General features: G+C 42.6%; 1 protein-coding gene across 1 annotated transcript; it reads right to left on the bottom strand.

Annotated features, from left to right (window-relative positions):
* Positions 1 to 3,700: 3,700 nt before the first annotated feature.
* ZIM2 (zinc finger imprinted 2) lies at positions 3,701 to 18,056 on the bottom strand. Its single transcript, XM_004776910.3, has 5 exons — positions 17,175 to 18,056; positions 14,841 to 14,941; positions 11,777 to 11,903; positions 8,730 to 8,822; positions 3,701 to 6,310 (listed from the first exon to the last, which is right to left on the bottom strand). The coding sequence occupies exons 1-5, from the start codon at positions 17,551 to 17,553 to the stop codon at positions 5,337 to 5,339; spliced, it is 1,674 nt and encodes a 557-aa protein (XP_004776967.2). The 5' UTR covers positions 17,554 to 18,056; the 3' UTR covers positions 3,701 to 5,336.
* Positions 18,057 to 19,961: the final 1,905 nt, after the last annotated feature.

Raw genomic sequence — 19,961 nt, 5'->3', positions numbered from 1 at the left:
CTTCAAGGAGAAAAGTGAGAGAGAGCTGAGTAGTTTAGAGAAAAAAAAAATCACAACTTTTAGACTTTGCTGGGATGCGGCCAGGAAGGTCTCTAAAACCTTTTAGATATACATACTTCTTGGCCCAGAAATTCTACTGCTGGGAATTTCCTCTTAGGAAACATGGCCATATGCAAAGATGTTAGAGTGAATTGATAAGGGAATGCTAAGGCCTAAGAGGTAACAAGGAAGTGTAATGATAGCAGTAATGTATACATAAAAGATAAATTAAATCCAATGTCAGTTTATAACTTTATAAGGCTAGTGCTAGAAAATAAATCAGGACACATCTATGTAACCAAGTACTAGGAAGTCCTGTAAAACAAAAGTTAGGGGCATAAATATGGGTATGGAAAGATATTCATGATATATTAGAATAAAATTACACCCTTCAAAATAGTGCCAATGGTAAAATTCTATGTCATAAAAATATTTTTATATAAAAATATATATAGATCTATGCATAGGAAAAATATCTGGACAATTTTAGCAGCAAGTGTATCTGGGAGATGGAAATACAAATAGTCAAAGAAAAACATGTCATTTTCTAATCTTCAAAGAATATATATTACTTGCATAATCACAAAAAATGTTTAAAACATGAGTATTTCTAAATTTAAAAAAAAATTAGCCTGAATGAAATAGCAGTGCCCTGTCAGAGGTTAGGAACTGGGTGGGAAAAGGGAAGCAGCAAAGCATTATCCTTGGGAGCCCACAGGATAGCAGCAAGCTTAAAGCCAAAATAACAGGCTGAGGTATGTAGCGTCTTGGCAGGTCAAGTGTGTAAAATACAGAGGCAGTGGTTTGTACGTCTTCCATATGTTCAAATAGTTCAGGGGTGACAGGCAGAGTCAACTATCCCATATTGTCACTGATTCCAGTTTTAGCACGAAAGAAGTATCAGAACAAAATTGGTCAAGTCATGCTCCTTGACTTTCTCTAGTTAAGGCTCCTCAAGCAGTCTGAAGCTCTGGCCCAGAATTCTCAACAAATGGCCCACACCCAGGCTCCTCAAGGAGTTTCCACCACCTCTTAATTCAAGCGTCTGAAGACCAATCTGGAGTGATGGAGGAATTTAGAGGAATCTGGAAGAGGTAATGCAGAAGGAACTAAAGCAGCCGGCCTATGTATAACCCAGAGATGGCAAACACCTTGAAACCTCATTGCCTCTGACTGGTGCAGTGACTTAGAGAATTACTTTAAAAAGCTGGGCCCCTAGGAAAAGCCAACTCCAGATCATGATGGTAAAGCACACAAAACTACCTAAAAGGTATTCTTGCAAGGAAGTTGAAGATCAATCCAAGTCTCTGATACACTAACTTCCATTTACAGAAAATACAGAGAGGAATAAGCTTAAGGACACCACAGGAAGCAGACAGATTTAGAATGGGGACATCCTACAGGACAACTGGCACAGTTTCTTCCAGTATTATTTGTATAATCACACAAAACCTTAACAGAAAAAAAGGATGCTAGAATTATGGTCACAGGACTGGGGAAGGGGAGAATGTGGAGTTACTGCTTAATGGGTATAGAGTTTTTGTTTCGTGAGATGATAAAGTCCTGGGATCTGCTGAATAATAATGTGACTATAATTAATACCACTGAGCTGCAAACCTAAAAATGTTTGAGATGGCAAATATTCTGTTATATGGGACTTTTTAACCATGATGTAAATAAGGAGTTTTAAAAGTAAGTGCTTTCAAATTAAAAATTAAACCAAAATATAAGATTACCCAAACTATTAGATATATTGGGAACTGGGTGGGGAAAGGAGGGAGGTACATCCCACATTATCCTTGGGGTCACACAAGGCCTTAAAAAATTAAGAGGAGACTGCTTTATATTAAGACTCAAGAGACAAGACAACCAAATACAATTTGTAGATCATGTTTGAATCTGGATTCAAATGAGCTAACTAAAAAGACATCTTAGTGGCAATCAGGGAATCTGATTATGGCCTGGGTAAAACCCTTTGAGGTGATTTGAAATTTTCCTTCTAAAGTAGATGTATTAAGAAGTATTTGGGTGGCTCAGTCAGTTAAGCATCTGCCTTCGGTTCAGGCCATGAGCCTGAGGTCCTGGGATGGAGCCCCACGTCAGGCTCCTTGCTTGGCAGAGAGCCTGCTTCTCCCTTTCTTTGCCTCTCTCCCTGGCTTGTACTCTCTCTATCAATAAATAAAATCTTTAAAATAAATAAATAAATAAAGTACATGTATTAAAGGTTAAAAAACAGAGAAGACATTTTCAAAAATGTAGTAAGTGAATCACAATCTGGGTAGGATGCAGATTTAGCAAAAATGGCAAAGGCATTAATGAAATGACTGAGATTGACAGGGGCCTAAGTAAATGGATGGTCCTGGGGAAAGAAGCAGATTTCACAAAATGGGAGGTAGAAAGTCATACAGGGTATTGCTGGAGGGGAAGGGAGAGGACTTAAGGAGGGTGTAGCAAGTTAGAAGCATTCAGAAAAGGATGGCATCTTGTTGAAAAGTCCCAGGAGCCAACCTGAAAGGGTTCCCAATGGCCAAAGCTGGAAGAATATGAACAATAAAATAAATAGTATTTAATTACAGCCCATAGAAAAAAATAAATATCCATTAATTCATACTGATATAAATAAATTACTGAATAAATAAATAGGGAGGGTAACTTATAGGAGAAATGTAATTACTAAATATAGAAAGAATGAGGGAAATAGAAATTCGCCAATACCACAGAGCCACAATGGGTGTAGGCAAGATCCACCTGCAAGATGCTAAAATTTAATGAGTGAAAGATTGAGGAGAAGCTGGATACAGATGGCCATCAACTTATAATGGTTCAACTTATGATATTTTGACTTTACAATGACTTTAAAAAAGCAACAAGCATTCAGCAGAAACTATTTTTCAAATTTTAAATTTTTATCTTTCCCCCCAGCTAATGATACAGGGTACAATACTTCCTCATGATGATGGACAGAGGCAGCGAGTGGCAGCGAGCCCCAGCTCCCTGCCAGACTTGCAATCAAAGGATTAACAACCAACACACTTAGAACCCTCTGTACCCATACAGTCATTCTGTTTTCCACTTTCCGTACAGTATTTGATAAATTACATGAGATATTCAATACCATTATACAACAGGCTTTGTGTTAAATAATTTTGCCCAGCTGTAGGCAAGTATAAGTATTCTGAGCACTTTTAAGGTAGAAGATGTTAAGCTATGATGTTCAATAGCTGAGCCATATTAAATGCCCTTTCAGCTTATGATATTTTCAATTTACAACAGGTTTATTAGGATAAAGCCTCATTGTAAGGCAAGAAAGATCTGTACTTGCATAGTTTTTAAATCTCTCCTGTAAGATATTTATTAATTACAAGGAGAAATAAATAGTAACTTTAAAGAACAACCCCCCCGGACAGCACTTTAGGTAAGACATCAAGACCAATCAACATCACCATCAGTAAGATGCACTGACATCCTGCTCCTCTGTAGGAGTGGTGGCAGGCGCAGAAACCAACCTACAGGGGCGCCTGGGTGGCTCAGTGGATTAAGCCGCTGCCTTAGGCTCAGGTCATGATCTCAGAGTCCTGGGATGGAGCCCCGCATCAGGCTCTCTGCTCAGCAGGGAGCCTGCTTCCCCCTCTGTCTCTGCCTGCCTCTCTGCCTACTTGTGATCTCGCTCTCTGTCAAATAAAATAAATAAAATCTTTAAAAAAAAAAAAACCTACAGTGGGCTGAAGAGTAGACTCTTGTGGGAAAAGAGGGCCTGCCAATGAGGGCTATTTCATCTAGAATTTGGAAATGAAGAGAGGTTGTGTGGCTAACGCTTGTTTGGCTCATTAGGTTCTGACCAGTCATGTTTGCTTTTAATACCATGACTCTGGGCCACGGATCATAGATCAGCCTCAAAAAGGGCTGATAAGAAAAAGCAGGACAGTGAATAACAGCAGTAAGACTCACCTTACCAGGCAAGGAATCAGGTATTGGGGATCCTGGTCCATTTGTCTCTGCATTTGGCCACCAGTCAAGGCAGTGATGGAGAGTTTTTACCAGTATAGCAATATGGTATTCAAGAGATTTCTATGCAATTCAGGCTCATACATTTAAACAGTGAAGTGTATTCTGCATAGAATTAGGATTTTAGGTGAAGTTGGCTGCGTTAATGATGCCACAGCCCAAGAAAATTCTCAAACAGGATTTTTTTTTAAAGGAAGGAAAAAGGAGGCAAGAAACCCCAATCCCTCAAACCACCACAGAAAACTACCAAAAAATTCTCCTTGATTAGTAACCATTTCACAATGTACAAGAAGACTTACAAAAAAGTGTTTTGCAAAAATACACTTCCCTGAATTAGTCTCAAAAAGACATCCACCAATCTTAAATCTTGAGAGAAGTGGCTCTCATTCCTCACCCTAAGAAAGCTTTCTGAACCTCTAATACTGTAGGTGTCCTGGTCCAATTTCCTGTGAAACAGTGCTGGGCCTCCTGCAGAGGAAGGTGCTGAAGGCAGTAGAGCACTGCACCGTTTCTTCAGAGAGCAAGTGGCAGGAATAAAGAAAACCAGGGTTGAATATCAAGATGTAAAATAAATATCTCATGAAATCTCAAAATAGAACAAAACCTGTGTTCAGTTCCTACTTCATCACTTACAACCTAGGTCAGATCAACAGGCAATTTGGGAGTTTCAAGTCTGTTTGCCTGTAAAAATTGAACATGCTCACTAGATACCTCATAGCATACCTTAAAACATCAAATGAAATAATATACATGACAATGTTTTGTAAATGATGTGGTACGATGTGAATACATTACCAATTACAACAGGCTCTGCAGATGAATCAGTATCAGGACACCATTAAAATCTTTCTAGCGTGCTCTGTGTTGACACATCCCATGTGGTGAAGATACTATATGTAAACACTTCTAGAAAAACTTGAGAACAGATTGTCTATCTGGAGTCCAACTGCCAGTCACAAATGTTTTGTTGGGGTGGTCAAGATCAAAGTTTCCCATTCCATGAATACCACCAAAGAAAGGCAAAATCTATTAACATCTTTCCTATGCAACAAAAATGTTCTTTATAAGGATTTTGACTACTGACACATGTGCTGAATCTTTTTTTGCCAAAATATTGTGCTATACCCTTGCAACCATTCGTCATTTCTCTTTATCACATCATGATGAGTTTTCAAGTTACTAAGTTCTGAGGGCTGGTGGAAGGTCTTCTCACATTCACAGCACTCAGAGGGACTCTCTCCACAATGGAGCCAAAGATGAAGATGTCGAGAATGTTCTCTGACTGGAGGTTTTCAGTAATAACGGCACTCCTCAGGCTTCATTTGAGAATGAAGTTGATAATGTTGAGTGAGGTATGAAGGTCGGCTGAAACACTTCCCGCACAGCTGACACTGGTAAGGTCTCTCTTGAGCATGAATTCGATAGTGTTGAATGAGATGTGAACTCCGACTGAAGGCTTTGCCACAGTCACAACACTGGCAGGCTCTCTCTCCAACATAGTCATGTTTCCTCTGATAGCGAATTAAGTACGTCTTAATGCGGGGCAACCCAGGTGGAAGGGCTTTTGCTGCCTCGTGGGCTTTGAGATGTTGAAAAAGATGCACATCCTGGATAAAGGCTCTGCCACACTGGAAACATTCATAGTAGTCTTCCTGGCTATGAATTCTTACACGGCCACAGATATCTGCATGCTTGGTGAAGGGCTTTCCACCTTCATCGTATCCAGAGGACTTCTCGCTGGAATGAGTCCTCTGATGTCTGGTGAGGTGTGGCATGAGGTAAAAGGCTTCTCCACATCGTTTACATTCAAATGGTTTCTTCCCAGTATGGATCTGTTCATGTCTCTCACGAGCTGTCTGGGTAAGAAAAGTTCTTTCACAAAATCCACATCTGTTCTCTTGGAGGAAAGACTCATCATCCACTGGCTGGGACCTGGTGCAAACTCCAGGAGTAGCACGTTCCTGGGGATCCTTTCCTGGAGGGCCTTCTGATTGTTTAGTAAGATCTGAGCTGCTCTCAGAATCATTACTGTCGTGGCTTCTTTCTTGAGTGGGGGACTTGGGCTCACCCATTGTTACAGGACTCAAAGGTTTCTCCTGGTTGACCTGGCATGAATCTGATGGGTCATCAGGAGAAGGCTCTCCTACAGAGACACTGCAGAAGTTTCCTCCCATCTGATCCTCCATTCCTGCCCCTGAGGATGACTTTTCCATAGGCAGACTTTGCTCTGGAGTTAGATCTTTGGTTTTAGGTCTTTCCTCCCCATCTAAAAGAAATTTAAAAGTTCCTCTATTCTTTCCTCATAGAGACACATCATTATAGTAGAAACATAGAAAGGGACCAAAAATAACAGGACAGATATTATGCATATTGAGAGGGGTTTAAATGTTTTGCTAAAAGTTTGAATTTTCTTTGGAGAGTGGTACTATCAAAAGTTTGTGCTTTACAAAGGCAACTCTGGGAAAGAAACTGACAAGAGACAAGGATGAACACAATAGTTGCATCCGGGCAGATAGCCGGCTGGGTGAGTGAAGTACAGATGAAACAGCAGAGCCAGAATAGAGACTAGGAACTCATCAGGGAAGGGATAACTGGACCATTACAATGGAATAGATCTTTTAGGAAATGGTCTTTGGAGACAAGACACAAGCATGGCAGACTAAGAGACAGCTGTTCTGCCCATTCTCTGCACCGAGACTACCTCCAAGCTGTACTCCACAATCACAGCACCAGCTTCCATCAGCTTCAGCCCGCACTAGCAGGTTCCCAACTGGTTTCTCGGCTGGTCTTCCTAAAGCCCACTTTCCATCGAACAGCCAGAGGGATCTTTCTAGAACATGCTGCCCAGTGGAACGCCCCACAGTGAGGTAAATGATGTATATTTTTGCTGTCTGATACATAGCCACTGGCCACATGAGGTAATGAGCACTTGAAAGGTAGCTGGTGTGACAGAATTTAAATTTATGCAATTATAATTATGTAAATTCAACTCTGTATGCCTAGTGGCTGCCACATCAGACAGCACAGTTCTAAGGAGTCAATAATACTACCTCATTCCCTGGCTCAACACCTCTAACGCCTTTTTCACATCTCACTTGTAATGAATCCGCATTCTTTAACATACTCTTACGTGAGCTGGCCTATGTCCATCTTCTCAACATTATCTCCCATCCCCCACCACTTTCTCAGACCACATCGCTTTTCTTCCTTTTTCTGGAACCCCAAGCTCATTCCAAACTTGCAGCCTTTGTATTTGTTATTCCTCCTGCCTGCAACACTCTTCCTCAAGATTTCTATGTGGTTCTTCCTCCGTCTGACTACCTATCTTAAGTGGCCTCCCATTTGTCGCTGTCTGCTTTACACTCACACTCGATTATTTGTGTATGTCTGACTTGTTCATTACTGTAGCCACAGAACCTAGAACAGGTCTGACCCACTACAAAGGCTCAATAAATATCTGTGGAATGACTGAAGGAGTCAAAGAGTCAATGTAAAGAAGGTATTAAAGACAATGCTGAGGCAAGTAGGGTCCCCTTGGCAGGTCCTTGAATTTTGCTTGGACATCTGCTTCTTTGTCTACACAGGAGAAGGCAGGGAAAACTGTACTGATTAGCACTAGACTGGCCACAGCTACGGGTTCAGGAATGGGCTATGACCCAAACTGAAAAACGAAGAGAGGTGTGTCAAGGGCTTCTAAGAAGTGCCCTCGCTCCTAAGAATACTTTTTGGACAAGCCTACTCACTTGCTCTCGCCCGCTCTCTCGTCCACCCCATCCTAGCCTTTGGCCTTATTGGCATAGTGAAAAAAAATGAAAGTAGGCCCTTGATAACATCACTGAGCCCCTAAATCCAGCCATCCCTGAAGCCCAGGTGAGCAACATTATAAGCTAATACAATCCGCCTATGGCTTATACAGTTTGGGTATGCTTTTATGTTAACAGGGGCTGAAGGGCAACGATAATCCTGGCTGATCTCCAAAGCAGAGGAGAAGATTTCATAAAGATGGCCAATGTTATCATATTGTAGCCATAGAGTTTGGAGAATTTAAGTCTAAAATGTTCTTATCCTTGAGCCATGAGGATATTGGTAGGGACTTTTGGGGGGCTGTAAAACTGAGTGTGAGAGAAGGAGAGGGAAAGATGGAGCGAGATACAGTGAGACCCTGTGTGTGTGTGTGTTGGCAGAGGTAGGGGAATGAATCCAGATTATGGGGGTTAAAGAGGGAAGGGAAAGGGAGCCTTTGGGTGCCAACAAATCTGGAAAACTGCCATGAGGGAAAATGTAGGCAAGTGGAAAGAAAAGTGGTATCATGCCAAGGTTTCTTCTTGTCTCAGTTAAAGAGGAAAGACCAAGGCTTTCTAGCTGCAAAGGGAAAGGCAAAGATAAGTACAGAGGTTGGAACACTAGAGGAAAGGGAAACAGGCCTCCCTGGCACTAGGCAAGAGAGTCACTCCGAAGGGAAAGAGCAGATAAAAGAGGAACTAAGTACACACTAGGTGGTGAAGGCTTGTGAGCCCTGAGGTGAAAGCGCCTACCAGCACCTACCACCTCTCTCTCCCTGGCCTGAGAGGACTCTGAGGGATGCTTTCTGACCAACAGCTCCCAGCCACCATCCCAGCTGACTGGGGGTGGGGGGTTATCTTCCCACAATTCCGGTCTCCATGAGCTTCCCCCTTGTTACTCACCTTGACACAGCTCTGTATTGCTGTCTTCTTCCCTCACACGTGACTCTTCTTCTTCCAGCTGTGAGATAATGTCGGGTTTAGAGAACTGGTACCCTGTTGAAGAAGGAGACTCATAACTAAGCGGTTCTGCCTTGTACCTGCAGCAACTTCCAGCCTAGGCACCAAAGACTCAGAGATAATAAGGAAGATGCAGATTCACACAAAAGAAAAGTGAATTCTGTTTCTAATGATTTTGGCCCAAATGGAGACATTTTTTGTTGTTACAAGTTCAGACACAGGAAGGAAGGCTATTGATGTCTAGTACATAGAAGCGAGGTCGCCAAATACCCTGCAATGCCCGGGACATTCTTCCACAGCAAGAAATGATCTGGGCAAATATCAACTGTGCCAAGGCCGAAAAACTATGTTCAGGAGTAAATACTGAAAAGGGGGCTTGAGGACGGTGTGCTGGGCTCTCTACTTCAGTTTGGGGGACCTGATATCGCAGCTGTTCAGAAAGTTCTTTTCCTGGGGCACCGGGTGGCTAAGGCAGTTCAGCAGCTGCCTTCAGCTGCTGGTCATAATCCAGGGTCCTGGGATCAAGACCCACATCAGGCCCCCTGCTCAGCAGGGAGTCTGCTTCTCCCTCTCCCTCTGATCCCCCCGCTTGTGCACTCTCTCTAAAATAAATAAATCTTTTTTTAAAAAAAAAGTTCTTTTCCTCCTGATACCTTCATTCCCTTCATCTTAAAATGCTCCTTCTCCCTCCCCCAGTCCTGTGTTTCCCAAACTTCAGTCATTTGCAGGCCACCTGCTGTGGTCTAAATGTTTGCTTTTCCCCAAAATTCCTATGTTGAAGTCCTAATGCCCACTGTGGTGTTATTAGAAGGTGGGCTCTTTTGAAATGTGCTTAGGTCATGAGGATGGAGCCTTCATGGATGGGATTAATGCCCTTATTTAAAGAGGGGGTGGGGGGTGGGAAGTTGGGGGAACCCGGTGGTGGGTATTAGAGAGGGCACGGATTGCATGGCGCACTGGGTGTGGTACCAAAACATGAATACTGTTACGCTGAAATAAATAAATAAATTTAAAAAAAAAAAGGCTTCAGAGAGAATACCTAGCCCTTTCCACCCAATGAGGAAGGAATAGGAAGCCTAGGACCCAGAAGACAGGCTTATCTGACTGTGCTGGAACCCTGATCTTTGACTTCCAGACTCTAGAACTATGAGAAATAAATGGTTGTTGTTTAGAAACTACCCATTCTGGGATGTTAAAAAGACCAAACAAACTAAGACACTACCTCATTATTTCCTTATTTATTGTCTGTCTCACCCCATTAAAATTAGTAACATCCATGAAAACAGGAAACTTCATCAATTGTATAACACCAATGCCTGCCGTACTGACAATTTCAATGATAAATTTATTGATGACCTTCACATTCTGGCCCTATCTATGTGCCACTTGTAGTAACATTTAGCATTTAATACTCTTCTTTAGATCATTTCTTTTTAACTTGAATATACATATTTAAATGGAAGCTTTATATGAACCTTAAAAACAGAAACCACAGTCATTTGATAAAAAAAAAACCCTGAAGATAATACAGCAACAGATCCAACCGAAATTAATGTTACTGAGTGCTGCCTCGTTTTGGTTGCCTGGCTAAGGCTCAGGGGCTGCAGTCTGCTCTCTCTTTACTAAAATGGAAGGCCAACAAGAGGTATTACCTAAAATAACCTTCTCTACAGTCCACTGTACTCATTCCACACTTGGGAAGACAATGTCCTGGGTGACACTATGAAATGTAAAATCATATTTTACATATGTAAAATCTCTGCTAACCCAAAACCTGCAGTGATACAAGAAGCCAAGGCCTCTCAAGAAGACAAAATGGTTTCAGGTGACTGCATGAGGACTAAAAGGGTAAAACCGACTTATTCCCTCTATTTTAAGTCACAAATGTGGTGAGAGAAGAGTTATATTGGGAAAGACACTCCTCTGGCCTTCTTTGTGAACAACAGAAGTCGCAGTTCAAATAACACACTCTTCTTTTTAATATTTATTTATTTGAGAGAGGGAGAGGGAGAGAGAGGGCACATGCAAGAGTGGAAGGGGCAGAGGAAGAAGGAGAGAGAATATCAAACGAACTCTGCTGAGCACAGAGCCCAATGTGGGACTTGATCCCAGAACCCTGAGATCATGAGCTGAGCCAAAACCAAGAATTGGATCCTTAACCGACTGTATCACTCAGGCACCCCTCAATTTATACACTCTTGTGCCTGGTGTGAGATAAGGCATTTCCATCTCCCACATATGTCTGTGACTTCACAAGGACAAGAGCACCAGCTTACTGCCTTTGGGATGGTATTTGGTTTGACTGTGTGTTTCAGGAGACCTTGGGCTCCCCAAAAAGCCACTGAAATGAAGATCCTGGCACTGATACTAAAAACATTTAGCTTGTGGGAGTTAATATTATAACTTGCCTCTGAAAGTAAAGAGAGACCGGCATTCCCTGACTCTTAAACTTTAAGTCTAGTAAAAGTTTTTGGAGCTCCTGAAATTTTCATCAATTCCTTCACACATTCAAAAAACATCACTGGGAGCCTTCTACTGTGCCAAGACCTGATGAAGCCCACCCCCAGTACAACCAATGAATTTAAGGGAGCAGATTCTGGAGCTGAAAAACTAAGGGTCCAATCTCAACCTGCCACTTTGTAGCCATGTGGCTTTAGATAACTTTCCCAGGACTCTGTTTCCTCAACTGTAAAATGGCAATAATAACAATAACAGGAAATACACTTCTCCCTCACAGGACCAGTGCAAGGATTAAAGGAATTAAGACATGTACAATGCTTAGATGAATGTCTGACACATGTAAGTACTCAATGTTAGCCCTATTATGCGTAAGAGTGAACTCGATACTAAAATATTGTCTTTGACCTGAGTTGAGATTCACCGACATGGTGAACCACTATTACTGATGTTCCTGAGGTGAGGACACAGAAGAGTAGAGAACCACTGCGCTAGCGGGCAGAAGCCAAGTTCCAGGGAGAAGGTAGCCTTACCTAAGGAGACCAGGTTCCTGTAATTCTCCAGCATCACCTCCCGGTAGAGGTTCCTCTGAGCAGCACTAAGGTAGGTTAATTCCTCTGGACTGAAGTCCACAACCACATCCTGGAAAGTCACCAACTCCTAAAATACCAGAAATACCTCCAAATGATCAAAATACAGAAATTATCTCAAGGAGGGGGAAGGAGCCTCCTGAGAAATTATCTCAAGGAAGGAGATGAGAGAGGACTGAACATAAAGCATTCATACTGACAGAAAACTTCTCTCCCCGCCCAAAGATTTTATTTAGTTGAGAGAGAGAGAGAGAATGAGAGAGCACAAACTGGAAAGAAGGAGAAGCAGGCTCCCTGCTGAGCAGGGAGCCAGATGTGGGGCTTGATCCTAGAACCCTGGGATCATCACCTGAGTAGAAGGCAGATGCTTAACCAACTAAGCCACCCAGGTTCCCCTGGCAGAAAGCTTCTAATACAGTGGTCTAATCCAGAGGATACAGGGACCTAGTAATGTACCTTTCTTTGTCTTGTAGTATGAAAGAAGGGGGAATATTTCTGAGATAGTTCTTACTGCTAATTACTACAAATTTGGATTGGAGGCAAAGATCCTCTTAAGAGATCCCTGGGTGGCTCATTTGGTTAATTGTCTGTCTTTGGCTCAGGTTGTGATTCCAGGGTCCTGGGATTGAGACATGCACTGGGCCCTTGCTCAGCAGGGAGTCTGCTTCTCCCTCTCCCTGCTGCTCCCCTTGCTTATGCACTCACTCTCTCTACCTCTCTCTCTGACAGATAAATAAAATCTTTTTTAAAAAAAAGATCCTTTTAGGGGCACCTGGGTGGCTCAGTGGGTTAAGCCTCTGCCTTCGGCTCTGCCTCTGCTCAGCAGGGAGCCTGCACTCCTCTCTCTCTCTCTCTCTGCCTGCTTCTCTGCCTACTTGTGATCTCTCTCTTTGTGTCAAATAAATAAATAAAATCTTTTTTTTAAAAAGATCCTTTTAAGCCACTTTATAAAGAAATAATGAATGTACATAATTAAAATCTGAGCAGTATACCTCAGTCTTGGGAATCAAGAGTTAGGTTTTAAGTCCTACTCTGGTTCTTACAATCTTTGTGAATGTGGGTAGGTTAAGCCTCAGTGACTCATCTGTAAAACCCAAAAAGTTCATAAAGAGATTTTCAATCTTATAAATAAACAGAGAAATGCAAAGCAAAATGACAAAAGTACCATTTATACTCATTCAACTGACAAAAAGTAGTAAGTCTGGCAATACCAAACGTTGTCTAGAAGGTGGACCATGAGACCTCTTATTAGATACTAGGGGAAATGTAAATTGATAAACCACTTTGGACCCAGAAATTATATTTGTCATGTGTACTTGGGGATATATGTGTATATATATATATATATCTCTTGGCCATCGAGAGACAGAAAAAAAGCACACACAAATGCGTGAGGCAGGGGGAGGGACACAGAGACAGGGTGAGGAAGAGAATCTTGTGGAGGCTGACACAGGCCTTGATCTCATGACTCCCAAGATCATGACCTGAACTAAAATCAAGAGTTACAATTAACCAACTATGCCACCCAGGGGCCCCCTGACATTTATATTCTTAACAGCGCTGTTTCTAACACCCAAAACCTATAAACAATCCAAATGTCTGTTTAGAGTAGAAGAGATAAACATATTACAGTACGGTGACAAAATGGAATATTCCAGCAATACAAACCAATTAGCCACAGTTAAAACAATTGATAACCTAAGGTTGAATCAATCAACTAATTAATTAATTAAAAACTTATTTATTTATCTGAGAGACAGAGTGTGCACAGGCACGTACGTGCACATGCGCCTGGTGGGGGAGGGGCAGAGAGAAACCTAAGCGGACTCTACACTGAGTGTGGAGCCCAACACAGGACTCAGTCCCACAAACCCCACATCACGACCCGAGCTGAAACCAAGAGCCAGACATTCAACCGACTAGGCCACCCAGGTATCCCTAAGGTTGAATTTAAAAAGTAGATGTTAGAAGACTACAAAAGAATATGATACACATTTTATTAATATATATCTTTTTTGTTTTCAGGGAAACATTATGCATCTATGAGCAATGTTTTTCAGGAAAACATTATGCATCTATGAACAACTGATTTAAACTAGAAGTTGTACACTAGCTGCCAAGTGTACAGAGGAGGTCATGTGGCTCTTATTATGAGTTTTTTTATTATTTAAAATTCACATTAACTGCCAACACCAAGAAAATTTATAGATTTAATATTATTAACTGGAGTTTTAAAATCAGAAATCGGGCTCCATGCTCAGCATGGAGTCTGCTCAAGAATCTCTCTCTCTCTCTCTCTCTGCCCTTCCCCCACCAAAGTAAATAAATAAATCTTTAAAGAAATGACTTAACAAGAACATTCAGGAAAACATTTGTGAAAAAAATAAAACCGCAGAGTAGTATCATGTCCCTGTAAGAGCTGCCATTTATTTTACATGTAAAAAGGAGCATAACAGTGCAAACCACATAAAAGTTGTTCTGAATGAGTCAACACGGCATAAAATGGAATACTAAAAAAAAATTTAATTCAAGAGATAGAAAAAGCAGGAAAATGTTAAATGGATAGTATATGGGATGGTGATAAGTCCAACAGAGAAAAATAAAGCAGAGTAAGGGGATATAAGGAGTCAGAAAAAATTTTTTTTAAGATTTTATTTATTTGAGAGAGACAGTGCACTCATAACCAGGGGAGAAGCAGAGAGAAAAGGACAAGCAGACTTTGCACTGAACATGGAGCCTGAGATGGGGCTCAATCCCATGACCCTGAGATCACGACCTGAGTCGAAACTAAGAGTCAGTAGGTAGCTCAACCGACTAAGCCACCCAGGCACCCTGAGTCAGAAAAAAAAATTTAAATAGGATAACCAGGGAAAGGCTAAGTTAGGTGATATTTATATAAAGATTTAAAGGAAATGAGAATGTGATTTAATTCTATAGGGAAGGTCTAGAAATCAGGAAGGTGAGATCCCCATATTGGAGAACCACATCAGAAGAAAGTTTCACTCACCTGGGATCCAGCAGATGAGAGACTGTCAGACATCTCCGTGTCCTTTTGGTGTTCTTTGGTGTTCCTCTCTTCTGCGAGGACAAAGTCCTGAGGAGAGAAACCTAGAAGAGAGAAGGAATGACCATGGAACTGATTCCAGTCTGGCAGCACCCACAGACACAGAGAGTGGCTTGCCACCTCGTACCACACTTCCTGCCATGGAAGACAGCAGCAGTCCTGGACTTCCTGTAAGAGAAAAACCACAGACATCTTTTCTCCCGTCAGTACAGCAAGTTCCAAAGAAGAGCTCTGGGCATTTCCCAACTTTAAACCTTTCAATGACTCCCCACTGCCTTCCAAAAAAGGGGGAAATTCCTTCTCTTTCAGTGGTTTCCAGCCTCACTGTCCACTCATAACCACCAGGGAGCTTAAGTTTCTCAACTATAAAATGGAAAGAATACCAAACTTCTAAGGGATCTTGTAAGGATTAAACATTACATATATAAAGTGCACAAGCATTTTAAAAAGTGTCAACTCTTAGAAGTTTTCCTACATCGTTTTCATTCACTGGTCTAGAAGACGGCCACCATATTCCCTACAGAAACCGGAACCTTGAAGGCCCCCCACCTGTAGTCTTTTCCCAAGTACACCCTTTATTCATCTATTGTTTCTTTCTCATATTCTAGGGAGCTCTCTTTCCTTTCCCCCGAATTCCAGCTCCATCAATAGCTCTGGGCCTTTGACCGAGTTTTTAACCTATGGGACAACACAACACCCTCCATGCCCACCTGAGACAGTTTAACACCGTGATTAACATACAGATGCTGGAGCCCCTGCCCAGTTCTGAATCCTGATGAATTGTTACTCAGCCTCTGTGTCATCTATAGAATAAGGGTAACAACTATTTCAAGAGCTATTAAGAGAACTAAATAAATTGGTAAATACAAAACACCTAGAATATAGCACACTGAAAGTATTCAACATGCAGTTAAGCATCTGCCTTCAGCTCAGGTCACGATCCCAGAGTCCTGGGACTGAGTCCTGCTTCGGACTCCTCGCTCAGTGGGGAGCCTGCTTCTCCCTCTCCCTTTGCCTGCTGTTCCCCCTGCTTGTCCTATCAAATTAATAAACAAAATATTTTTTTAAAGTATTCAACATGTTCACTACTATCATCTTCAAATTCCTTTTAAGAAGTGCAGGTACACATATTTGGATTAATCATAATCCTTGATTCATGGTATTAGTACTTAACCATGCATGACCCTGTTTACTTTAAATTTACTCATTTACAGGTTTAAGTATAATTAAGCCTATGAATTCGCTACCCAACCCCCAATCTAGAACATTCTCAATAACTTGTATCTACCTATGTGCTTTTTCTTGTCCACCCTCAGTCTTCTCTCCAGAGGCAACAGTGGTTTTATATTCATATTTTTGTTCCCTTGTCTGTCTCTCTATATAAAATACCCCTAAACAATGTTTTGTTTTTAGTATCACTTTTATTCAAAGGACTATGAGGAGTAAATGACTTTCTTCTTTCATTATTAAAATACCCTTAGTTCTAACCTAATAACTTGAGTCTCCAAGAAACCAAATTTTGGTAAAGGTTAAACTTCCAGGCCTCTTATCTCCCACACTTTATACCCTCGTTTTTATGGCTGTGTGTGTTGTTTTGTTTTGTGTTGACACTAAAGTTTAGGTGAGATAAGAAACGGAGCAGGGAGGAACAAAGCTGGAGAGAAAGGATACTTTCAGAGAAATAGTAAATATTACAAGCAAAAGCCAAACCCAAAATCTCTTCCATCTCATATGAGGCAGATTAGACTGGATTATAAAATTCATTCTTGAAGCACCTAGGTGGCTCAGTTGTTAAGCACCTGCCTTTGGCTCAGGTCATGATCCCAGGGTCCTGGGATTGAGCCCTACGTCAGGTTCTTTGCAGGAAGCCTGCTTTCCCTCTCACACTCGCCCTGCTTATGTTCCTGTTCTCACTGTCTCTCTCTGTCAAATACATTAAATCTTTAAAAAAAAAAAATTATTCTTAGGGCGTCTGGGTGGCCCAGTGGGTTAAAGCCTCTGCCTTCTGCTCATGTCATGATCCCAGGATCGAGCCCTGAGTTGGGCTCTCTGCTCAGCAGGGAGCCTGCTTCCTACTCTCTCTCTGCCTGCCTCTCTGCCTACTTGTGATCTCTGCCTGTCAAATAAATTAAATAAAATCTTAAAAAAAATTTTTTTAATTCATTCTTTCATTTATCCACTTGAAAAATTTTTTATTCATCTCCTATAGCATGCCAGGCATACAGAAGATGTTCAATAAATAAACAGAAATTGCTAGTTGCTTCCTTTCTTTCTCACCTTTCTCCCCACATGCTTGGATCAAACTGGCCACCAGGCTTCCTGCCTCCTTGCTGTTCTTGGGCTTTTTGGACCTCACCCAGCTCTGGACCTCCTCTGGTAGCGTGTTCAGAAACTGCTCCAGCACCAGCTGCTCCATCATCTGCTCCTTGGTGTGGGTCTCTGGCTGCAGCCATTGCCGGCAGAGCTCCTGGATTTGGCTCACAGCTTGGTGAGGCCCCGTCACTGAAAGATATTGAAAATCCCTAAACTTCTGATGAGAAACTTTCAGAACCCCTGGATTTCTTATGGGGATGGTTTCTGGATTCTCTTCTTGATCATGTAGACGGAAGAGCTGAGTATTCTTCAAGATATCCAAAACGTCTGTCATGTGCAGCATCTTTACAGCTTCAGGACAAAGGTACTCGAAAAGGCAGGCTGCTCCAGAACACACTTTGTGGAAGATGATGGGCAGAGCTGTATCATATGAAAAGAAGATACGGAAACCCAGGACCTGCAGAAATTATGTAGAGAGACTTATAAACAGCCTGCACAGTTAGACCTGGACAATGGGGTGGAGGTGATTTGGAGCAAAAGGAATTACTTCATTTCACATAGCTGCCTAAATACAGACTCATAGAAATTTGCACATCTCCAGATAAGATGCTACTTCAGCCCCATCCCAAATCTGGAAAATGCACAGGCACAGGCTTGAAGTATTTCAGAAATGGCATTGTAGGGGAAAGAGACTTGAACTCCAAACACAATGAACTGAATTAATTTGATGAACCACAGAAGAATTTCACCTCAAAAAACAAATGAGTTAAAATGATTTTATATTACACAGAATAAAGAGTCTTTTGTAACACATACATCCTACAAAGTACTGCATTCATATGCAAAATATTTAAAGAACTCATACAAATCAGTAAGGAAAAGGGAGATAAAATAAGAGCAAAAAAGTTGGGGCGCCTGGGTGGCTCAGTCATTAGGCGTCTGCCTTTGGCTCAGGTCGTGGTCCTGGGGTCCTGGGATCAAGCCCCTCATTGGGTTCCCTGCTCCGCGGGAGGCCAGCTTCTCCCTCTCCCACTCCCCCTGCTTGTGTTCCCTCTCTTGCTGTCTCTCTCTGTCTAATAAATAAATAAAAATCTTAAAAAAAAAAGGCGCAATAAAGTTAAAAGATTTGAACAGGTATTGCACAAAACAGAGCTAAATGGCCAATAGACATGAAATGGGGCTCAACTGCATTAGTTATCAGAGAAATAGGAATTAAAACAATAATGAGCTATCACTACACATCCTCCAGAACATTCTAATTGAAAAGAATCAGACAATAGTAAGTGTTTGAGAGGAGAAAGAACCATGGTAGAATAGTACATTCATACAAGGCTTCCACTAATTTCCTCTTCCAGCCTCAATATAGATCACACAGCCACCCTGCAAGTCAGTAGGGCCAGCTTCATGGGCATGCAGCCGGGGCAGTCATACCAGGCTCCATGCTCAGAAGGGCCTCAAGCTTAATCTAAAGCTCTGCTTGCTATCTTGAGATTTTTCATATTTTAAAGAAGGACCTCATATTTCATTTTGCATTAGGCCCAGCAAATTATGTAACCAGTCTGCCCAGCAAGAATATTATCTTTCCTCAAAACCTGTTGCCAATTAAACCGATGAAAAAGATATTTTTATTCTTTAACTTTGCATTTCCTTAAATTAACAATAAAGCTTACTGTATTTCTTCAGACGCACTGGCCCTTTATAAATTACACCTATCCTTGCCTTCTTTCCAGTAGGGTGTTTCTGCCGCTGATTGGTAAAGACTGTATATAAAGGAAGGATATTCCTTGTCCTACTTGATTTAAAAAAAATTCTAGCCATGCCACACCTAGTCTTTGGTCTTCAGAGAATTTTAATATTTGAACGTGCAATGTATCACTATCCATTCAGAAATAAGTTAAATATGCAATCACATTTTATTACTGCTTTACCTAAACACTTCACTTCGTCCTGGGTCGGGGGATTTACGGTGGAAGGAGGAAGTAGGGACTGAAGGGGACAGGTGGAAGAGTGGTGGCGAGGCAAGAGAAACGGAGCAGAACAAGGTAAGGCACAGAGCTGGGCCAAGCTGGAGGGGGAATGGGGCAAGATGAAGAAGAGCAGACAGGAGGGGCTGGGCTGGGCAATGGGGGGCGTGACCTGGGCAGGGAAGAGACACTGACAGCGCAGGCGGACCTGGGGACGTCGGGAGCTCAAGAGCGGAGAGCCAGGAGCAGTCCAGAGCGACAGAGGCCCAGGGGCCGGGCTGGGGAGAAGAAAGTCGGTGCAGGGGCCTTGGTGGGTGTGGGCCAGGGCCAGGAGGGGCGGGGCTGAAGCTCAAGGCCGGACTCCGGATAACCGTGAAGTAAGAGACGAGGGTCTTGGGGGGCCGAAGCCTAGGGTCGGCAGGGGTGGGGCTTAGGCTGGAGACGGGGTCTGGGGCGGGGCCTGGCTTGGCGGCGGGGCTGAGGCCGGTGGTCCAGGGAGGACGTTGGCCTGAAGGCTGGGAGGACAGCCAACCGAGGAGGCCAAGAAACTGAGGCGCAGACAGGAGCGCCGAGGGCGGGGGAGGCCACTCCTGCACTGGTGTTCCTCAGCTTCCGGGTCTCCACAGACCCCACGTCCGACGTGGGCCCCTTCCCTACAAGGGTCACTATGTCCCGTAGTCTCTTCGCGCGGAGGCACCTCCCAACCCCCACCCAGCCTCGACCGCGCCGGCATAGCCCCTCAAGGACGCCCACGCCGCCTCCCTGGGCTCCTCACGCCCTCAGGCGT

This window comes from Mustela putorius, unplaced genomic scaffold, assembly GCF_011764305.1.
Source record: "Mustela putorius furo isolate JIRA1106 unplaced genomic scaffold, ASM1176430v1.1 tig00000196_pilon_pilon_pilon, whole genome shotgun sequence".
Classification (NCBI taxonomy): Eukaryota; Metazoa; Chordata; class Mammalia; order Carnivora; family Mustelidae; genus Mustela; species Mustela putorius.
Note: the sequence above shows the minus strand (reverse complement) of the source record. Positions and strands in the feature narration are given on the sequence as shown.